The sequence below is a fragment of the Phacochoerus africanus genome, chromosome 4 (assembly GCF_016906955.1).
Source record: "Phacochoerus africanus isolate WHEZ1 chromosome 4, ROS_Pafr_v1, whole genome shotgun sequence".
Lineage (NCBI taxonomy): Eukaryota > Metazoa > Chordata > Mammalia > Artiodactyla > Suidae > Phacochoerus > Phacochoerus africanus.
This window is the reverse complement of record NC_062547.1, coordinates 89,619,585-89,640,958: the sequence shown is the minus strand read 5'-3', so window position 1 is coordinate 89,640,958 and position 21,374 is coordinate 89,619,585. Positions and strand designations below refer to the sequence as shown.

General features: G+C 40.6%; 1 protein-coding gene across 4 annotated transcripts in view; it reads right to left on the bottom strand.

Annotated features, from left to right (window-relative positions):
- Positions 1-21,374, bottom strand: part of RASGRF2 (Ras protein specific guanine nucleotide releasing factor 2) — a 259,593-nt gene that overhangs the window by 148,590 nt on the left and 89,629 nt on the right. For 3 of the 4 annotated variants that reach the window (XM_047778205.1, XM_047778206.1, XM_047778207.1), the window contains exons 3-5: positions 11,719-11,866; positions 9,411-9,500; positions 4,711-4,964 (exon numbers count right to left, since the gene is read on the bottom strand). In XM_047778205.1, coding sequence (XP_047634161.1) covers positions 4,711-4,964; positions 9,411-9,500; positions 11,719-11,866 — 492 coding nt within the window. Of the gene's footprint in view, positions 1-4,710; positions 4,965-9,410; positions 9,501-11,718; positions 11,867-12,901; positions 13,072-21,374 lie in introns of those variants that run through there. The other variant, XM_047778209.1, reaches the window with a different exon arrangement.

Genomic DNA, 21,374 nt, shown 5'->3' with positions numbered 1-21,374 from the left:
TACCCCCCAACCTGTCTCATGTGGACACCGTAAGTTTTTCAAAGTCTGTGAGTCAATATCTGTTCTACGCAGAAGTTTACTGTGTCCTTTTTTTAGATTCAACTTGTAAATGATAGCATTTGATGTTGGTGTCTCACTGTCTGACTCACTTCACTTAGCATGATAATTTCTAGGTCCATCCATGTTGCTGCAAATGTTGTTATTTCTTTCTTTTTAATGGCTGCATAATATTCCATTGTGTATATGCACCACATCTTCTTTATCCACTTCTCTGTCAATGGACATCATAGCATCTTGATTCCAAATAAAACAATATGACAAGCCTTGCCTTTCAAACTGTGGATCAGGCAATCCATTGGAAACACCCCCAAGAGGCAGCCACTGGGGTGCAGGCTGTGATGGCATCACTATCAGAGTGCAGTTCACAATCCTGTCCACTGCCATCAGAACTATTGAAACTGCATGCCTGGGTGACTGAAGTATCACCCAAATGCTAGCTGTATAGCTTGAGGATCAAGAGCAAAACCTCAGGATGCACAGGATCTTAAGTACTTCAGCGGAGCCAATGCCGCCCAATACGGCGAAGTCTCCCTTCTACCTCACACCACAAAAGACGAGCTTTTCATCTCATGTTACCAGACTGCCACCCATCATCCTTTCTTTTTTGCAGTCATTGACAGACGCCCCCGGCTCACCACCCCCCAGACAGTCTTCTAGGGCTGAGGGCCCTTAGCTCCCAGCTCACTGTCAGTCTCTCTTCCAGCACCACTCGTATCTCAATTCTTGGTGACTCCAATTCATACACACAACATTCCAATAACCAGGCCTCTCTGGGGCTTTGAACTTCTTCCTTGTGGGTTTTGTCTTTCACTGACCGCTGTCAACACTCTCTTAATCGTATCCTAGACCTTGCCATTGTCAATAACTGCATCCCCATCTCAGCTTCAGACCCACTATTCTCTGACCACCTCGTCTTTGGGTTCATTGCCTTGAGAACCCTGATTCCTCAAAACCCTCATACCACCAGGACCTGAAACCATTGATCCTGTCACCTTATCACTGACAAAAACCTCTGCCAATATCATTTGCCTCTCTGTATCGTTTAGATTCCATGGCTTGGTGTTATAATCCCTTCCTTGTATACACCTACAACTCCCTTCTTGTTTCTTCACTTCTTATAAGCCTCGTACAACACCAGTACCAGTTGAACACAACCCTCCACCCATTCTGCACCTGCGCCCAGGCAACTGAAAGTGGCTACAGAACAACATACAACTAGTGTCACTGTAAGTCATGATCACCAACCTAATATATTAACATGAGGTCTTAGAGCGGCCTAGCAATTATGCTACACCTCCCTCGTCCACTCACTGCCCCATTCTCCGTGATCATTATTTCACACCTCTTCCTCTCTTACCTGATGTCAACACTTCCCTCCTGACAGCACTGCCACCTGATGTCCTTGCTTCCTAACTACCTGTGTCCAGGTACTATTCCTTCCCTGCCCATGCTCTGACCTAATGCCAATTTCCTGACTGGTTTACCACTTTCTATCCACTTCTGCCTGTACAAGTTTACTGCTCTAGAAATTCTCCCCTGTCTTTTCTACAACGTTTTCCCCCTCATTACTGGTGTCATTTTCATCTCATCTAAACACACACACATACACATTCCTTAGTATTTTTTTAATTTATCTCCAGATACCACCCTGTTTCTCTGATCCTCTATACAGCAACCCTCCTTGAAAGAGTTTTCTTGGAGTTCCAATCATGGCTCAGTGGTTGGCAAGTCCGACTGGGAGCCATGAGGTTGCGGGTTCGATCCCTGCCCTTGCTCGGGTTGGGGATCCGGCGTTGCTGTGGGCTGTGGTGTGGGCTGCAGGCGCGGCTAGGATCCTGCGTTGCTGTGGCCATGGCGTAGGCCGGTGGCTGCAGCTCCGATTTGACCCCTGGCCTGGGAGCCTCCATGTGCCGTGGGAGCGGCCCGGGAAATGGCAGAAAGACAAAAAACAAAAAACAAAAAAAAACAAACAGAGAGAGAGAGAAAAAGAAAGAGTTTTCTTTAGCAACTCTCTTCCATTCCAAATCCCCATTAATCAGGCTTTGGCTTCTCATCTAAGTCACTGATAAGCTCCAAGTTCTTAAGCCCACAGATAGACTTCGGTTATTTTATTTGACCTTTTGGACATAGTTGTTCATTCCCTCTTGCCTGGGTTTCCAGGACAACCCAGTCTCCTGGTTTACATACTGCAACCCTACCTTGTACTCTACACTCTCTTTAGATGGCTCTTTATCTTCCTAATCTCTAAATGTTGGAATATCCCAGGGATCAGTCCTGGGTCTTCTCTCATTCATCTGTGCTCGCTCCCTTGGTAATCTTATTCAGACTAACAGTTTTAAATACTGTCCATATGCTATTAGACTTCCAGCCCTGAACTCCTCCTCTGAACTCTAGACTAATATCCATCCCTGCTAATTTGATTTCTACATGTAGATGGCTAATAGCATCTCAGACTTGCCAGGTTTGAGATTAAAACAAACAAACAAACAAAAAAACCTCTTCATCTTTCCCCTAAACCTGTTCTTACATCAATCTTCCCCCCTTAAAAAATAGCAACTCCATCCTTTTAGTTGTTCAGGCCAAAATCTTTGGACTTTTCCTTAAAATCCACAGCAAACTCATCAACAGATGTTATTGGCTCTACGTTAAAAATATACCCAGAATCCAATCACTCATCACTGCCTCCACTGCAATCATCTCTTGCTTAGATTCTTGCAATAGCCGCCTAACACGACTCCCTGCTAAGTCATCTCTCACCTGGTTTATTGCAATAGTCATCAAACTGACTTCCCTACAGCCTAGTCTCAACAGAGAAACCAGAGTGAACTTTTAAAACATAAGTCATGTCATGCTACTTTTCTCATCAAACCTCCACCACTGTCTCTCCATCTCATTAAGAGTAAAAGCAAACATCTGTGCAATGTCCCCAACTGTTACCTCTCTGACATCCTCCTTCATCCACACTGACCTTGACCGTTCCTCCAACAAGCATGCCAGGTGAGCTCCGGCCCCAGGCTCTTTGAACAGGTAGTCTCCCCTGTTTGCATCGCTGTTCTCTTCCCCAAGATAGCCACATGGCTTGCTTCCTCCCCAACTTCAAGTCTCTGCTCAAATGTTAACTTATCTTTAAGGCCTTTCTCAAGACTAGCTACAGAAAAATTACAGGACATTCATATAATATAATATTATGCAGCTATCTTTTAAAAACTAGAATGCTCTTTATGTGTGTGTGTGTGTGTGTGTGTGTGTGTATAATGATGTCCAAGATATACTGTTAAGTGGAAAAAAGCAGGTACATATTAAATACTTGCCTTTTGTGTAAGATAGGGGGAAATAAGACTTATATTCACATTTTATTTTATTTTATTTTGGTCTTTTTAGGGCCACACTGGTGACATGTGGAGGTTCTCAGGCTAGGGGTTGAATCAGAGCTGTAGCTGCGGGCCTACACCACAGCCACAGCAATGAAGGATCCAAGTCACATCTGCAACCTACACTGCAGCCCACAGCAACGCCAGATCCTTAACCCACTGAGTGAGGCCATGGATCATACCTGGGTCCCCATGGATGCTCATCAGATTTGTTTCTGCTGAGCAATGAAGGGAACTCCTGTATGTTCATATTTGATTAATCTATATCAATTAACACTGGAAGGATGTATAAGGAACTAATGAAAACGGTTACAGAGAGCAAGTGAGGAAAATGGGATGGGCAGAGACAGAATAAGAGTGAGACTTCTAATTGCTGTTTGATGTTTTCGTATTGCTTTCATTTTTTGAGCCATGTGAATGTATTATCTACTCGAAAACCACAAAGTAACTAAAATTTTAAGTAAAATACTCAAGAAGTCCCTTCCCCCGCTATGCTTATTTTTCCATAGCACTCATCACCACATAAAAGCTACATCTTCCACTTATGCACTAGTCATTATCTGCCTTCCCACATCAAAATTTCAGTTCCAAAAAAATGTTAAGTTCCATCAAAGCGGTATTTTCTGTTTGTTCACTGATGAACTCTCAGCAGTAAAGGTAGTACAAATATTTACTGAGTGAATAAACTTATTAGAGATTTTCAGGCCTTCTGTTAGTTTCCGTCCTTCCTAAAATACTTCTGTATAGATTTCAGGTGAAGACCTGTTCATCACTCCATGATTATTATGTTGAGGAGATTATCTTCCTTAACACACACAATGAGAAGAAAAATAGAAAACTAGATGCCAAGATTCAAGAATAAAGAGATGAAAATTTGGGAGTTCCTATCATGGCTCAGTAGTTAACAAATTCAGCTGCCATCCATGAGGACACAGGTTTGATCCCTGGCCTTGCTCAATGGGTTAAGGATCCAGCATTCCATGAGCCATGGTATAGCCCACAGACTTGGTTTGGATCTGGCATTGCTGTGGCTGTGGCGTAGGCCGGCAGCTGCAGTTCCAACTGGACCCGTAGCCTGGGAACTTCCATGTGCCACGGGTGCAGCCCTAAAAAGACAAAAAAAAAAAGAAAAAAAAAAGGATATGAAAATTTGGGCTAAGAATGCAAAACCAAAGAGAGCTTTCTTATTTTCAATATCATAAGCTCACAGCAGTGAATTTATGGTACTTCTTTTCAGAAACACAAAGTCTTTCACGTGACTCTTTATGCCAAGACCAACCTGTTGAGAAAAATACTGCTGACATCATCATGGCTGATGGGGGGCTTCTTGGAGCTGGCTGCCATTCGCAGGGGCCGGAGGAAGCCGTTGACCAGGATGTAGAGCTGGTGAACGTACTCTGACTCGGCCTCGACCATGGTGAACACAATCTGGTTTCTCTTCCTCATACTTTCAGCATGAGGAGAGCAAATGTAATCCTGCACGATGGTCTTCCACTTCCTTCTACATAACCAGCCTCGCATGAAGCTCTGAACCTACAGAACAACAAAACACAAACAAAAAAGAACCTTAAGGAAGCTGTCAGGAGGGTGTCCATCCTGTGCCATATACACCCTGCTCTCCCATGGATGCACTAGTAGGCCCACCACCAGAATGAACAGTGTCAGGCTTATACCAGAAAGCGGAAAAAAAAAAAAAAAAAAAGAGGTGATTTAAAAAAAAATATTTTTGGGGAGTTCTCACTGTCACTTAACAGGTTAAGAACCCGACTAGTATCCCTGAGGACGCAGGTTTGATCCCTGGCCTCGCTCAGTGGGTTAAGGATTCAGCATTGCCACAAGCTGCAGTGTAGGTCGCAGACGCAGCTTGGATCACACATTGCTGTGGCTGTGGCGTAGACCAGCAGCTGCAGCTCCGATGTGACCCCTAGCCTGGGACTTTCCCCATATACTGCAGGTGCCCCCCTAAAAAGAAAAAAATTTTTTCCTTGGCTTCACCAGTTTCTTCCATCACTTAAGCTCTTTAGGCCTGCCTAGAAGGACACCAGAATATAATATCACATAGGTTAGTTGTTAACATCTCAAGAAAGGAATAAATCAAAAGTTTATTCTTTAACAACATAAAAGCAGATATAGAATTTTTTGTAAATCATGGTTTAAAAATCCCACATAACATAAAATTTACTGTCTTAAATTTACTGTCTTAACCATTTTTAAGTCCACAGTTAATCAGTGTTAAATATCTTCACATTGTTAGACAAACAGATCTCTGGAACATTTTCATCTTGAAAAACTCAAACTCTATACCCACTAAACAATTCTCCATTCCCGCTTTCTGCCACTCTACTTTCTATTCTTACGAATATACCTACTTTGGATACCTCACATAAGTGCAATGATAACAGCATCTGTCTTTTTACGTGGCTTATTTCACTTAGTATAGTGGCCTCCAGGTACAGCCATGTTGCAGCATGTGCCAGGACTTCCTTCCTTTTTAAGGCTGAATAATATTCCGTGGCTTTTACATACAACATTTTGTTTATCTGTTCATCTGTCAATGAACATTTGGGTTATTTCCACTTCTTGGCTATTGCAAATAATGCTGCAATGAATATGGGAATGCAGACATGTCGCCAAGATCCTGCTCTTGATTATTCTGGATATATACCAGGAGTGGGATTGCTGGATCCTACGGTATTTCTATTTTAATTTTTTGAGGAACAAACATGGCAGTTGAACATTTTATAGTCTTAACAGCAGTGCACAAGGGTTCCAATTTCTCCACATCCTCAACAATATTTTCTATTTCGGGTTTTTTTTTTTTTTTTAATAGTAGCCATCCTCATGGATATGAGGTGACACTGCATTGTGGTTTTGATTTGTATTTCTCTGATGCTGAATGATGTTGGGCACCTTCTCATGTGGTGTAGGTGTGGTGATTTCTCTAAAGAATCATCTTGGAGAGAAAAGTCTGTTATCTTTGAAGAAATATCTATTCAAGTCCTTTGCTTATTTTTAAATTGGGTTATTTGATTTTTTGTGATGGTTGAGTTTTTTATTAAGCTTAAAAAATAAGCGCTGGACATCAGTTCATCTGATCCCCCCCTTTTCATGGTTAAGTAAACTAAATTTCTTGGCAAGTCACACAGGAAAGCTGCAACCAAACTTGGCCTTCCTTTATCTGCTTCTGCTAACTGTAAGGACTCTTTCCCAGCCACATGGGCAAAACACATGTTAACAATTTACAACGGTGATCATTTTGTGAAAAGAGACAAAAAGTAAAATTTAAAATCAGTTTTGTAGGAACATGATAGCCTATAAAATTGATGAACTCCCTAGAAGTGATTTAAAAATAAGAGGCAAACCAAACAAGGTGCATTGGCCTTTGTGTTTCAGCCAACAATGATTTACTGAGCACCTTTTAAATGCCCAGAATGCTGAGTGCTAAGCATATAGATATATGTCATAGTAATTAACCCAGAGGCTCTATCACTAACCTATTAGGTGACCTTGAGCTCTGACTTCCATTTCCTTATTTATAAAATAACTGACCAAAAAATCTGAAGTCCTTTCTAAGTTTAAAAAAAAGATAATTTATTAGGATTTATTATATCTAAGTGGCATATTCAACAACAAAGCAGGTTGCAAATTCATATGTAATTGAAAGCATTAAATTACTATCGAATCTATTTTAGTATCATTATTTTCTTTCTTCTTTCTTTTTTGGCCATGCCCTTGACATGCAGAAGTTCCCCAGCCAGGGATAGGAACCCCCCCACCCCAGCAACAGTAACCAGAGCCACAGCAGTGACAATTCTAGTTCCTTAACCCACTGAGCCACCAGGGAACTCCTCAGCACATTCTTATTTTTTCCATACTATTTCACCCATATGCTATAAAATATCATCCATTTAAACAACTACTCTTCTTTTGCAATATTTAAAATTCTTTCAATTACCAACCAATGTCAGCATACTATCAATTTTCATAACAGGCATTCATACAGTTGCCATATCTCAAACAACAAAAATTAAATACATTTTAATAGAATTTATACGCTCTTATTTGGAGAAATCTAATGGGAAATTTCTGTGAACTATAACCAATTTCACTTTTGGCTTCTCGAAGTTAAAAATTTTTGTTGATATTTGCCAAGATCAGAATAGAGAAACTAATTCATTTGTAAACATCCCTTTCCATACAGGCATTAGTTTGACTGGAAACAAAGGAATTAAATTTAAAATCTATTTAATAAATTCAAAATAAGTTTGTTAAAAGATCATTAAGAAATAGGAAGACAGAAAATATAAAAAGTATGTATTTGTCATTATTCTTTTTTTTTTGTCTTTTTGCCTTTTCTATTTATTTATTTATTTTGTCTTTTTGCTATTTCTTGGGCTGCTCCCGCAGCATGTATTTATCATTATTCTTACATTTAACAGAAGTTCATTCTCAAAAATGAACCTAACTGAATTTTGTGTTAAATAAAATCTTTCTATTATTTGGGCAGGAATGGTCTGCTGAGCAAAAGCTGGTTCACTTACCTATTACCAGACCAGACTAGCAGCTGTAGCTCCGATTTGACCCCTAGCCTGGGAACCTCCATATGCTGCAGGTACAACCCTAAAAAAAGACCAAAATAAAATAAAATAAAATAAAATAAAAATATGTAAATTCTAAGAGAGGAATGTTGTTTTCCTTCTTTTATTTCTATAGCAAGAATGTACTACAATTGTATTTTATAATACCTTTGTTTCTATGCAATTGCACACTATTAAAAGGAAGGCAATAGAATTCATTTTGTAACAGAATGGAATAAAAACTGAACTTGATTTAAAAATTTGTAAATTCTAGAGTTCCCGTCGTGGCTCAGTGGAAACAAATCTGAGCATCCATGAGGAACATGTTCAATCCCTGCCCTCACTCAGTGGGTTAAGGATCTGGCATTGCCATGAGCTGTGGTGTAGATCACAGATGTGGTTCAGATCTGTGTTGCTGTGCCTGTGGTGTAGGTCAGCAGCTGCAGCTCTCCGATTTGACCCCTAGCCTGGAAACCTTCATATGCTGCAGGTGTGACCCTAAAAAAAGACCAAAATAAGATAAAATAAAATAAAAATATGTAAATTCTAAGAGAGGAATGTTGTTTTCCTTTTTTTATTTCTTGAAAACTGGAAACAGTGCAACTCAGTCCTAAGACACATTTCTATTCCAAATTTTGAGCAATATTTAAAGTTCTATTACAACTGAAAGGAAATAATTACCTAGCTATAGGAAAATAAGAATAAAAAAATTAAGAACTTCTTTAACTGTGATGCTTTTTGCCTAATGCTAACAAAGCTGAATAAGTGCTTGTACACAGGACAATTATGATTATGGAACTCGAATCCTAGATGACATAAATCAAACACAGCAGACTAGACTGAGTGCCAGGCTCTGGTTAACTGCAAAAGTTGTACAGTTGTAAATTACAGTAAGATGGAAAGAGCTGCTGATTATGTAGATGTTAAACAAAAAAGAAACAACAATAAACCAGAAATCTGCAGAGATGTACTGATTCACTCAATCTTCTCATGTGCTCCCCCCACAAAAGCCTCTCTAAATAAGCACCGAAGAATTAAGCTAAAAGAAATATTTTCCAAGTTTAATTAAAAGAAATACTCCCCCCAAAATACAAAAGCAGCACCAAATCAGAAGGTTCAGCAGCACTTAACCCAACCAGAGAATACTATTGTCTTAACATCCGGCTTTGGCATCTTTCCTACAGGATCCACAAATGGATTCCCAGAACTGGAAAGAAATCTCAAGCTTAAGCTTTTCCAGAGATGTAAGCATGTGTTTCCACTTTGAGGCACAAGTCTGGGAGCCTTTGGAAGAGAAACACTAAGACTGGTCTCAGCTCAGAGTCAGGGTGGCAAAGTCGCCACTCCAGAAAGACAACCGGTTGTCGTGCTCTCCCAATTCTGGAAACCCCCAGCACTGTACCTTTTTAATCTTCTTGATGTCTGGATCCTCATCTTCTTGATTGCTTTGGTAAGGTCTCATTCGTTCCTTGGTTTTATTAAGAGCGATAATCTATAACACAAAATCGGTCCATTTCATGATGTGAAAATACTAGACTACAACCATAAATCGTAAGAAGTTTCAAGATCGTTAGGCAACATTCACTATTTAGATACCCATCTTCCTCGGGTGTTGAGTCAGGGTAAGCATGACCTTCACCCCAAGACTGTTTTGTTATGCTGCTAACAAATGTGCTTGTAAGTGACTGTGGAATGTGTAAGGTCTGAATTAGAGAAATGTTAGTTCAAAACTAGGTCCTGACTGCCAGTGGCGACCAGACCAAGGCCTTCTCGGCATCTCAGTTAATGTCCTTCATCTCACGAAAGGCAGCTTCCTGTAATGCCCTGTGGTCTCCAAATGCAGTGACCCTCAGCTCAAAGCTCTTACTTCCTATATCAGCCGATAGCCTTCCAAGGACAGCAGGCTCACAGATCTCCTTGGGAAAATGGTAATGGCAAAGGGAACTTCAGAGCCCAGGGGTCGGTCAAGCCAGCCAAGAAAAGACAAAAAGGCAAAGAAGAATTGAAACAACCTGTGCCCTCTCTTTATAGTCTCAGCTCAGTTCTGTGACCTATGAGGGACAATGCAAATCCAGGTAGCCTGGACTATCACTCAATTTCAGGCTCTTGCAAAATAAAGGACCTATTCAGATTTACTACCAAGCCAACACTTAAAAAGCTGAGCTCATACTTGCTCCCTCTGACCTGTCTTTACATTTTGTCCCCATTATCAAATACACTCCTCTGCCATTTATTGCCATGGAGGTGTAAAAATAAAAGGAGGAGGAAATAAATTATGGCTCCTGTCAAGCGACCACACAGACATACCTGCTACTGACAGTTTTTAGCTGCAATATATATTCACACTAAAATAGAATATAGCAAAGACAGATAAGCACACACAAATAAATATTGGGGAACATTGCTTGGTGCTAAGTTTCGCTCATGGAGTAAATGCCAACCTCTTTCATTTAGTAGACAAGCATCTGCTCTAGCGAACTCTGGCAAAGACAGAACACAATAATTTCGTTTTAAATTACAGTGCCTGATATAGTCTTTTAAAGTACAGGTTTGTTAAGTTTTTTGTTGTTGTTTTCATTATCTCAGATTTCAGAGTTGAATCAGGAAGTTAACAGCACTAATGATATGGTGAACAGTTTGCAACTTATCATCATCAGAGAGGCAAAAAGATCCCAATGAGAGTCAGCTTATACCCATCCTCTGTCTGCTGGAGGTGAGGTACTCAAGCAGCTGGAGGTGAAAACCCTCACAGAAGAAGATGTGAGGAAACGAAGAAGAAAACAAATAACAGAAAAGCAACAAGAAAGTGACAGAGGCTGAGGAGCCTGAATTGCTTCTGTTCAAAAGGATACAATTAGTAGTAGGCTGCATTCTGTCTTATGCTTTTCTTTGATGCTAAGAAGATACTATACCACTGGTCAGAAAGAGTGGAAGAAAGCTCATTTTCTATATTCCTCTTCAATTCTTTAGCTATTGATCACTTCCCACCAGGAATGACAGGACAGCAAAGGAAGGTACACTCAGGTTTCAGAGGCACCTCAGAGAGAGGGAGGGTCTACAAATACCCCCTGGCTGCCGGCTTCGGGCTTCACCACCACCTTCTGCTCTCACTGGAGCCAAACACACTATGGGGGAGGGAGGCTGCAGAGCCTGAGAAATTCACACTCAGAGGAGCGCTGGGAAGTTGAGGGAAGCAGGAATTCCAACTGCAGGGAAAAAAATGCACCCTAGCATATGTTCTATACTTTAACTCAAATGAGTTTTTCAAAATTCTAGAGGGGAGAAAGCTAGACGCCTTAGACGGAGAAAAAGTAAAGACTTTCTGAATTCATGTTTGGACCTTCCTAAGTTGTCATTCAGACTTTAATTGCATCTATGACAGGCTCCCAATTTTCACTGTTGGGAGTCAATCTGAAAATAGTTCAAACTTATAGTCAACTCTTGAATATCTGATCAAATGAAGGACATCAGGAGCATAAACAATTCAAAAAGAGCACATTATCCTGACATTGCACTGTAACATATCTACCTAATCCTAACACAGACATTTGATTCTTTTCTAAGGTACACTAGTAGCCTAGACATATACATGCTGATGGCAGAGGAACTACGTTTGGGATTAAAATTTTGGCCTGACAGACCTTAAGTAATCATGTGGAAATGACAATACACATGGAATAATGAGGAGGACTCAATTAACTGGGAAGTACCTCTGATTTAAGCCTTTCGATTTCTGTATCTTGATCTTCAAGCTGATGCCGGAGCTGGTTGGCAGCAATTTTTTCTGTCTCTACGATCTGAACGAGATGAATGTACTTCTGCATTAACACTTCCCTCTCAATCAAAATGTCTGCATAACTTAAGAGAAAATTACACAGTTAGTCATTGAGATACTATTCCACTACAGTTTCATACAGAACAGCACATACTACATTCATTTAAAAAGAAGCCATAAATATAGTTTGCTGGCTAACTCTACTTTGTGTAAACATTATCAGTGGGCTAACATTTGGCATCTTTTAATGCCACAGAATTTGAATCACCATCATATTACATACTTTGTACTAAGAGTTTGTTTAATGATGGCTTCCATCCCCAACTTCGTCACATAAGTGAGAAAGGTGCAAAGCAAATCTATTGTTTTATAAAGATGAACTGATGGCACATATTCAAAATATTTCACTGGATGAGGCACCAGCCTATCAGAACAGACCTGCCACCAAGCAGGCAGAGACCATCAGAGCAGGCACTGGCTGGAAAGAACTATGATGCCTATTCCAGTGACCACCAGCCCTGTTTGGCTCTCTTTGTGAGGCCACTGACTCCCTGTCCAGAACCAACAGAGGCAAACATTTCATTCTAAAAATAAGTGTAGATTCTCATTGTAAGTCATCAGCCTACACTAACAATGGACAATTGCCATGTCCATTTCTTTGGCCAAGTGTGAAAAAGGCAAGAGTTCTCTTTTAGACTTTTATTGATCTCTGCGGCACCTGGATTTTTGCTTCCAGATCTTCTTGCACCCTTCAGGGTGGTAAGAAGATTATATGGTCCTCCATTCACATAATCTTGCCCGAATGGTATGGTAATAGTAATAAATAACATTGGCTATTTATTGAGTGTGTGGGATGTACCAAATATATTATTGCTCTCCCAGCAACCCCGAGGGACAGGCTTTATCACCCCAATTGTACAGAGAAAGAATTTGATGCTCAGAGAGGTCACACAGCTAGTAGGCGGCAGGGCTGGGATTCAAATCGAGATCTGACCCAAAGCCCATGTTCTTAACCACAAACTACACTGTCTCCCTAATGAGAAACAGCACACTGGATCTAAACAAGAATAGTACAACAGACATATCTGGAGATACCTGCCCGATCTTGCACCACTTACCTCTTTTTTGGGAACTTGGACAGTAGCAGTCATGCCACATATCACACAATGAACAATGAGCATAATCACTGGTCATGAACACAATCACTGGTCTCAAAAGAAATAGCTGGCCCATTCATGGGGTTCCTGTCGTGGCTCAGCACGTTACAAACCTGACTAGTATCCACAAGGATGTGGGTTCAATTCTTGGACCCGCTCAGTGGCTTAAGGACCCACCATTGCCGTGAGCTGTGGTGTAGGTCACAGATGTGGCTCAGATCCTACATTGCTGTGGCTGTGGTGTAGGCTGGCAGCTGTCACTCTGATTTGACTCCTAGCCTGGGAACTTCCACATGCTGCAGATGTGGCCCTAAAAAGCAGAAAGAAAGAGAGAGAGAGAGAGAGAGAGAGAGAGAGAGAAAGAAAGAAAGAAAGAAAGAAAGAAAGAAAGAAAGAAAGAAAGAAAGAAAGAAAGAAAGAAAGAAAACGAACGAACGAACTGGCTGAAGGTAAACTAACTTGGTTTTTTCTCCTCAAATCTGGGATTGTGCCTCTGATTTATTTGCTTGAGCTGAGATACAAGCTTGGAAGCTCAGGTTACTGTTGTTTCTTAGCCATGTTTGGCCACTATCATGCCAAAACAAAGTCAGCTGAGAGAGAAAAGAATAAGCAGATGACCAGAAACACAGAGACAAGAGAGAAAGTCTGAGACAGAAAAGTAATGACTTCCTGGATTCCTGCTGGCTTTCTAGTTTCTGGTTCAGAACCTCATGATATCTGAATATAGTTTTAGCTTTGGGTTCAGTGAGATACTATTGCAGCTTCCACCTAATAAACTCTCTTTTTAACTAGCTTGAAATAGCTTTGGACCTTGGAACTAAAACAATCTTAAGACAATTCTAAAATCACAATTTTAGTTCAATTATCTCAACATTCTCAGCACTTACATCATGTGTGCCATAAGTGTTAGAAAAAAACAAAGTGTCAGCAATATTGTTAAGTCACTTGTTCTAAGAAATTACCCTAAGAGAATAAAAAGGCTATGTAATGGGAAGAGGAAGAAAGAGGAAGAGCATGGTCTTCTTAGAAATATGCTTTGGGGAACTTTAAAAGGAGGACGTAATAGGAGTTCCCAGCGTGGCGCAGTGGTTAATGAATCCGACTGGGAGCCATGAGGTTGCAGGTTCGATCCCTGCCCTTGCTCAGTGGGTTAAGGATCAGGCATTGCCATGAGCTGTGGTGTAGGTCACAGACGTGGCTCGGATCTGGCGTTGCTGTGGCTGTGGTATAGGCCGGTGGCTACGGCTCCGATTCGACCCCTAGCCTGGGAACTTCCATGTGCCTTGGGAAGCGGCCCTAGATAAGGCAAAAAGACAGAAAAAAAAAAGGAGGAAGTAATAATTGAGCGTGAGAAAGTTACTATAATACAAATTCTGCCCTTTCTCATCAGTTTTATTAGGAAAATGCCAAATTTATTACAAATATGTTAGGTCAGTGTTTGGTAGCAAAACGGTATTTTATTTTCTCTTATAAAAAGGAAAAGTCCAAAGCAGGATGTGCAGCTGAATTCACACAGACTTACCACTGACATCTGCCTCCCTTTACTTCCAAAGTCCCATCGAAAGGCTAGGAACCCAGTTTTTTGTTTAAAGAGTGAAACCATACGAGCATTATAAAACAGGAAAATATGCCAAGAGACCAGAAGTTTGATGCAATTCTATGAAGAGAAAAACCAAGTAGAATCAGAGTGGTGGGAAAATGAGAGCAGAGGAAACCACACACACTGACCCCTTGCAAAAGCATGATTCCCACGGAGTGGCCAGAGATGCCCTGAGCCCAGAATCAACAAATACAAAGGACGGGAGTCAGTTCGGGAATTACCATCAAGGCCTTTCATTAAACAAATGCCTTTAGACTATCTGGAGGTTGGGTTCCTCCTCTTCTCACCCAGCAAGGTAAAGAAATAAAAGACACAAATGGCAGGAGTGATTTGCCCTCAAGTCACAGCCCAAAGCCTGCCCTCTGTAGAAGCCCCCAGGTGAGGAAGCTGGATTAGGAGAAAGGGAGCTTGGCTTTACACCACACATCCACTGCAGACACAATAGAGAACTGAAAAGGAAAGGCACTGAGAGGAGCTAGGCGTGAAATACACTGTATTCATTTTCTACTGTGTAATAAGCTAACCCAAACTTAGTGGTTTAAACAACACATACTTATTATCTCATAGTTTCCCTGGGTCAGTTTAGCTGGATTCTCAGCTCAGAGCCTCACAAGGCTGCAATCAAGGTGTCAGCCAAGGTGAATCTTCTTCTGGAGGCTTGAATGGGGAAGAACCCACTCCCAAGTTCATTTAGGTTGCTGGAAAAAGTCACTTTCTTGCAGAAGTAGACCACAAGCAGTTTATTTCTTCAGGACCAGCTGGAGAGCGTCTCTGACCTCAGGGAGGGCCTTCATCCCACTTTTATTTCATTAAGTCAGGCCCACCCAGGAAAAATCTTCCTTTTAATTAACTCAAAGTCAAGTGACTTAGGACTACAAATGCATCTGCAAAATCCCTTTTCCTTTGCCATGTAATGTAACCCAATCAAAGGAGTGACTATCTGGCTGTGTGCTATAGACTAGTAGCTGGTAGCAAGTCACAAGTAGAATCACAGAAGGTGGGATTCCAGCCAATCTTCCTGCCATCTGCCCACATACCTGTAAAGGAAGCCTACACAAGTGACACAGCCCTTGCAACTACAGTCACAATGTAAACCCAGGCCAGCTACCTGTAATAACCCTCAAGGTCCTTCATTTAGAAACAGAGATCGGAGTTCCCACTGTGGCACAGCAGAAACAAACCCGACTAGGAACCATGAGGTTGCGGGTTCAATCCCAGGCATCACTCAATGGGTTAAGAATCTGGCATTGCCATGAGCTGTGGTGTAGGTCACAGATGCAGCTTGGATCTGGCATTGCTGTGGCTGTGACATAGGCCAGCAGCTGTAGCTCCCATTAGACCTCTAGCCTGGGAACCTCCATATGCCATGGGTACAGCCCTAAAAAAAAAAAGAAAGAAAGAAAGAAAGAAAGAAAGATCACTAAATACTTGAGAAAGCAAATCCCAAAGAGAAAGTAGTAGGCAGCATATAAGATGGTCCCCACTGGTCCATGCCCACTTGTTTTCACGTTCTTAACCCTTCCTCTTGAGCGTAAACTAGACCAAGGTGACATACTTCTAAGGAATAGAATGTGGCAAAAGTGACCTCATGGCACTTCCAAGGTCAGTTTACAAGGAGACTCTGGCTTCCATTTCATTGGCCTTCTCCTGCTGTTTTGCCAGTTTGCACTGGAAGCCAGCGTAGTGCTGTGAGTTGCTATACGGAGATGGTAACTGAGAGAGGCCTCTGGCCAACAGCTGATGAGGAACTGGGGCTTCAAGGCAACAACTGATAAAAAAGTGAATCTGGCTACCAATCATGTGAGTGAACTTGGAAGCAGATCCTTTCCCTTTTGAGCCTTCAGATGAGACTGCAGACCTGGCTGACATCCTAGATTTTGCCTTCTGACCTTACGTCAGAGGCACCCGGCTAAGTGGTACCTGGATTCCTGACTCACAGACACTGTGGGGACAATAAATTGTTTATTGTTTTAAACATTGTGGAGTAAATTGTTAAGCAGCAGGAGACAATAAATACAGCCTTAAATGAACAAACAAAACTATATTAGAGAAACAAGACTTATTCAGGGGACAGAGGTTTATTATCTTCCAAGAGATGTGAAAGGACTGGAGAGCCATAAAGCAAAAAGGGGTTGCCATAGAAAAGAGGTAATTGGATAACAGGAAGAGTTCTTGGAAATGAAAATGATTATTAAAATTTTACAGGTCAGTGAATATGCTAACCAATAAACCAGACATGGCTGATAACTAAACTGAGTGATTGCAGAGATAAAGAACACTGAATGAAAATACAAAGAGATAAAAAATATAAAAGAAATATGAGCAGTAATGAGTACAGATCCAAGAACTCTGATGGGAGTTCTAGAAGAGAAAAAAAAAATAGAGACTGTGATGGGGAAGAAATAATCAAGAAATCAAAGAAGCCTCCCTAGAACTGAACAGGGTACAGTTCAAACGAAGGGCTAATTCAAATGCCAGAGAGGATAAGTGAAAAAAATTTCACATCCTGACATACCCTGGTAAAATATCAGAGCTCTAAGAACAGAGAAAAAAAATTATAAAAGCTTCCAAAGAGAAACCACAGGTTAGCTAAAGAAAGCAATGATGAATCTGATGTGCTTCTCATTAGTAACCTGGGATGCTAGATCATAAAAGAAAATGGAAAGAAAAATATTGTGAACTTCAATCCTATAGCCAGGCAACCAATCAATTAACCAAGTGCCAGTGTAAGACAGAAACAGTTTACTAATAACTAGACTTTCTATGGGAGAAAAATTATGAGGAGGTATTCTAATCAAACAAAATAAAAAACAAAGACCAAGGAAGATATGGAATGCAAGAATAAAAACTTTTGACGAAGTAAAGGACACAAGAAAGAAATAAGGAGTTCATGCATGTAGGAGTCTTCTTCAAGGAGCAAATGTTCAATTGCATACAATACATTGCTCTGTGGAACCAAACACCAGCCATGATGGTTGGTACATCATATTTGCATAACCACGATGTAAGTGCCCTTTCTGTTTTTTAATTTTCAGAATCAACAAAGGCTTAACTAAATTTAGAGAATAGAAGGTAAATGCTTGAAAATTTATAGAGAATAAGTAACAATGAAAATAATAAAATTTCAGAGTATAAGAAAGAAAAGAACAATAAGAACACATTAGATGTCTTAATTTACTTATCCTTCACAGCAAGGAATCAATATATATTGCCCAAAGTTGAGAAATGGACAGAGGTTTAATGCTATCATTTTAAGATATAAAGTCAACCACTGCATGAGACAAAAGTATGTAAGTATCAAAAACAGAGGGGACAGAGGGAGGAGAGGTAAGAGATAATTTAAGAGTGTTAAATTCTTCAAATTTTTAGCAGGGAGCCAGGCAATAATACTGCCTAAAATTACTGAGTCAAGAAACAGACAAAAGGACTTCATAGAATATATAAATGACTAACAAATACTGGAAAAAATCCTATGTAATCAAAGAAGTAAAAAATGTTTAACAAATTCATCGAGAGTTTTAGAAAACAGGGAGTTCCCATCATGGCACAGCAGAAGTGAATCCAACTAGGAAACATGAGGTTGTGGGTTCCATCTCTGGCCTTGCTCAGTGGTTAAGGATCCAGTGTTCTCGTGAGCTATGGTGTAGATAGCAGTTGCAGCTCAGATCTGGTGTTGCAGTGTCTGTGGTATAGGCTGGCAGCTGTAGCTCCAATTCCACTCCTAGCCTGGGAACCTCCATATGTCACAGGTGTGGCCCTAAAAAGCAAGGGGAAAAAAAAAGAGTTTTAGAAAACAATATTTCAAGCACCAGCAAAGATATGATAAAATGGGTGCTGTCTACTGGAGTGAGGCATTCCAAAAGACAATGTCACAATATGTATCAAGATAGGTTAAAAAAGGTCATACATATCTTTGGTCAATTTCACTTCTAATAATCTAACCAAAGGAAAATAAACAGAGACTTGCACAAAGATGTACAAAGAAACAAGCTATTCATTCATTAAAATAAATATAAGAGAATGGAAACAATCTAAATATACAATCAGAAGTGATTAAGCAAGCAACAGTACATCCATCTAATGGAATGCTACAAGCCATTTAAAACTCATATTTTTCAGGACTTCCCCTGTGGCTCACAGCAACACTACAGTGGCTGGATTCAGCCCCTGCACCACATCTTCCCCTTCTGCTGCTTCTTCTCCATCTGGTTGTTTCCATATCTTGGCTATTGTAAATAAATGCTACAGTGAACACAGGGCTGCATATTATCTTTTTGAATTAGTGTTTTTATATTTTCTTGAAGTTTATCCTGCCTTTTTTTTTCTTCTTTTTTAATGATTTTTATTTTTTTCCATTATGGCTGGTTTACAGTGTTCTGTCAATTTTCTCAGCAAGGTGACCCAGTCACACACACGTATACATTCTTTTTTCTCATATTATCCTGTCTTTAAAAAAAAAAAAACTGATTATAGCTGATTTACAATGTTCTGTCAGTTTCTGCTGTACAGTGCAATGACCCAGGCATACATATATCCATTCTTTTTCTCATAAAAAAACTTATTTTTCAGATTCTTTTCCCGTATAGATTATCACAGAATACTGGGTAGAGTTCCCTGTGCTATATAGCAGGTTCCTGCTGGCCAGTCATTCCATATACTACAGTGTGTATATGCCAATCCAAATCTAAAAAAGAATGGATTGTGTGTATGTATAGCTGAATCACTTTATTGTACAGCAGAAATTATCACAACATTGTAAATCAACTACATACTTCAATAAAACTTTAAAATGAAAAAATAAAAATAAAATAAATGGACTCTTACCAAAAAAACTTGTAAAATATATATATATATATATATAAAATGAGTGAATAAAAAAAGGATGGCTACCAAAAATTGTTTTAAAAAAATCACATTTTTGGAGTTCCCATCGTGGTGCAGTGGTTAACGAATCTGACTAGGAACCACGAGATTGCGGCTTCGATCCCTGGCCTTGCTCAGTGGGTTAAGGATCTGGCATTGCCATGAGCTGTGGTGTAGGTTGCAGACGTGGCTCAGATCTGGCGTTGCTGTGGCTGTGGTGTAGGCCGGCGGCTACAGCTCCGATTAGACCCCTAGCCTGGGAACCTCCATATGCTGCAGGAGCGGCCCTAGAGAAAGGCAAAAAAAAAAAAAAAAATCACATTTTAAAAGAGTAGTTAACATAGTGGAACATAGCCAAAGACTACTAATAAATGAACAGCACCAACAAAAAGCCCAGGAGATTTAAATAAATATGATTTGCGCATGTACACACATACATGTTCACATACAGAGAGAGAAAATTATGTATATCACAGGTACAAGGGGTTGGAAAGCAGGGGAGAGAAAGATAGGTACTCCAAACACAAAAAGGCGCTTTCTCTGGTTGGAGCAATTACGGGTAATTTTTAATTACTTCTTTTGTGCTTTTCTGTATTTTCCAGCATCTCTATAATATTAAGTAGAAACCCCCTCAACACACACACACACAAATCCTAATAGCAGTTAGTTACTTTGTGAGGTGAGATTATGTGATATTTATTTCCTTCTTTATATGTTCTGTGACTCCAAATTCATTCTTTCATTCAATGTTTATTGAATGTTATGTATCCAGAAACTGTTCAAAACACTAGATACTAGAGTAAACAAAGTAGGAAAAAAAACATCTGTGCCCTCATGAAGCTTATATTGTAGTGCAGAGGAAAACACAATAAAACAAAAACAAAAAATATATAGTGTGTTACCTGGTGATGGTTACCCTTAAAAGGAAAAAGGGAGGAGAAGCATGGGAAGTGGGGAAGATGGGGTTACAATATTTCCTTTTCTTTCTTTCTTTCTTTCTTTCTTTCTTTCCTTTCTTTCTCTCTTTCTTTCTTTCTTTCTTTCTTTTCTTTTAATTTTTAAAAAAAATTTTTTTTAATTGTCTTTTTAGGGCTACACCCGTGGCATATGGAGGTTCCCAGGCTAGGCGTCCAATTAGAGCTATAGCTGCCAGCCTACGCCACAGCCACAGCCACAACAATGCCAGATCTGAGCCGTGTCTACGACCTACGCCACAGCTCACGGCAATGCCGGATCCTTAACCCACTGAGCAAGGCCAGGGATCAAACCCGCAACTTCAAGGTTCCTAGTCGGGTTTGTTTCCACTGTGCCACGACAGGAACTCCTCTTTCTTTTCTTTTTCAGCAGTACCCACAGCATATTAAAGTTCCCGGGCCAGGGACTGAATCTAAGCCTCAGCTGCAACCTACACTATAGCTGCAGTAACACCAAGTCCTCAACCTGCTGTGCCACTGCAGGAACTCTGGGGCTCCAATTTTAACCAAGGTATGTAAGAGGTCTCACTAAAGAGCTAGTACTAGAGTAAGGACCTGAGGAGTGAGCCTTGTGGACAAGTGGAGGAAGCCTTCCAGGTAGAGGAAACTGCAAGTGCAAAAGCCCCACGGTGGAGCAGGCCTGGCCTGTGTGGGGAATGGCAAAGTGGTTGGATGACTGCAGAGATACATGAGAGGCACAAGAGGGGACGGGATTCTAATGCACGTTGGGCTCTGCAGACAGATGAAAAGTCTCAGGTTTCCACCCTGCATGAGATGCTGAGCTTTGATCAGATGTGTGTCAAGATCCAACTTCTTAACAGGATCATGCTGGCTACTGTGATGAGACAGGACAGAGGTGAGGGGTGTAGCACAAGGGGAGAAAAGGAGACCAGCTGGAGGTTCTGCAATAACCCAGGCAAAAATGTGGAAGATTAGTCCAGCACTGAGCATGGGACCTGGCACAAAATGGCCTTTCAAATGAAGTCACAGTCAAGTG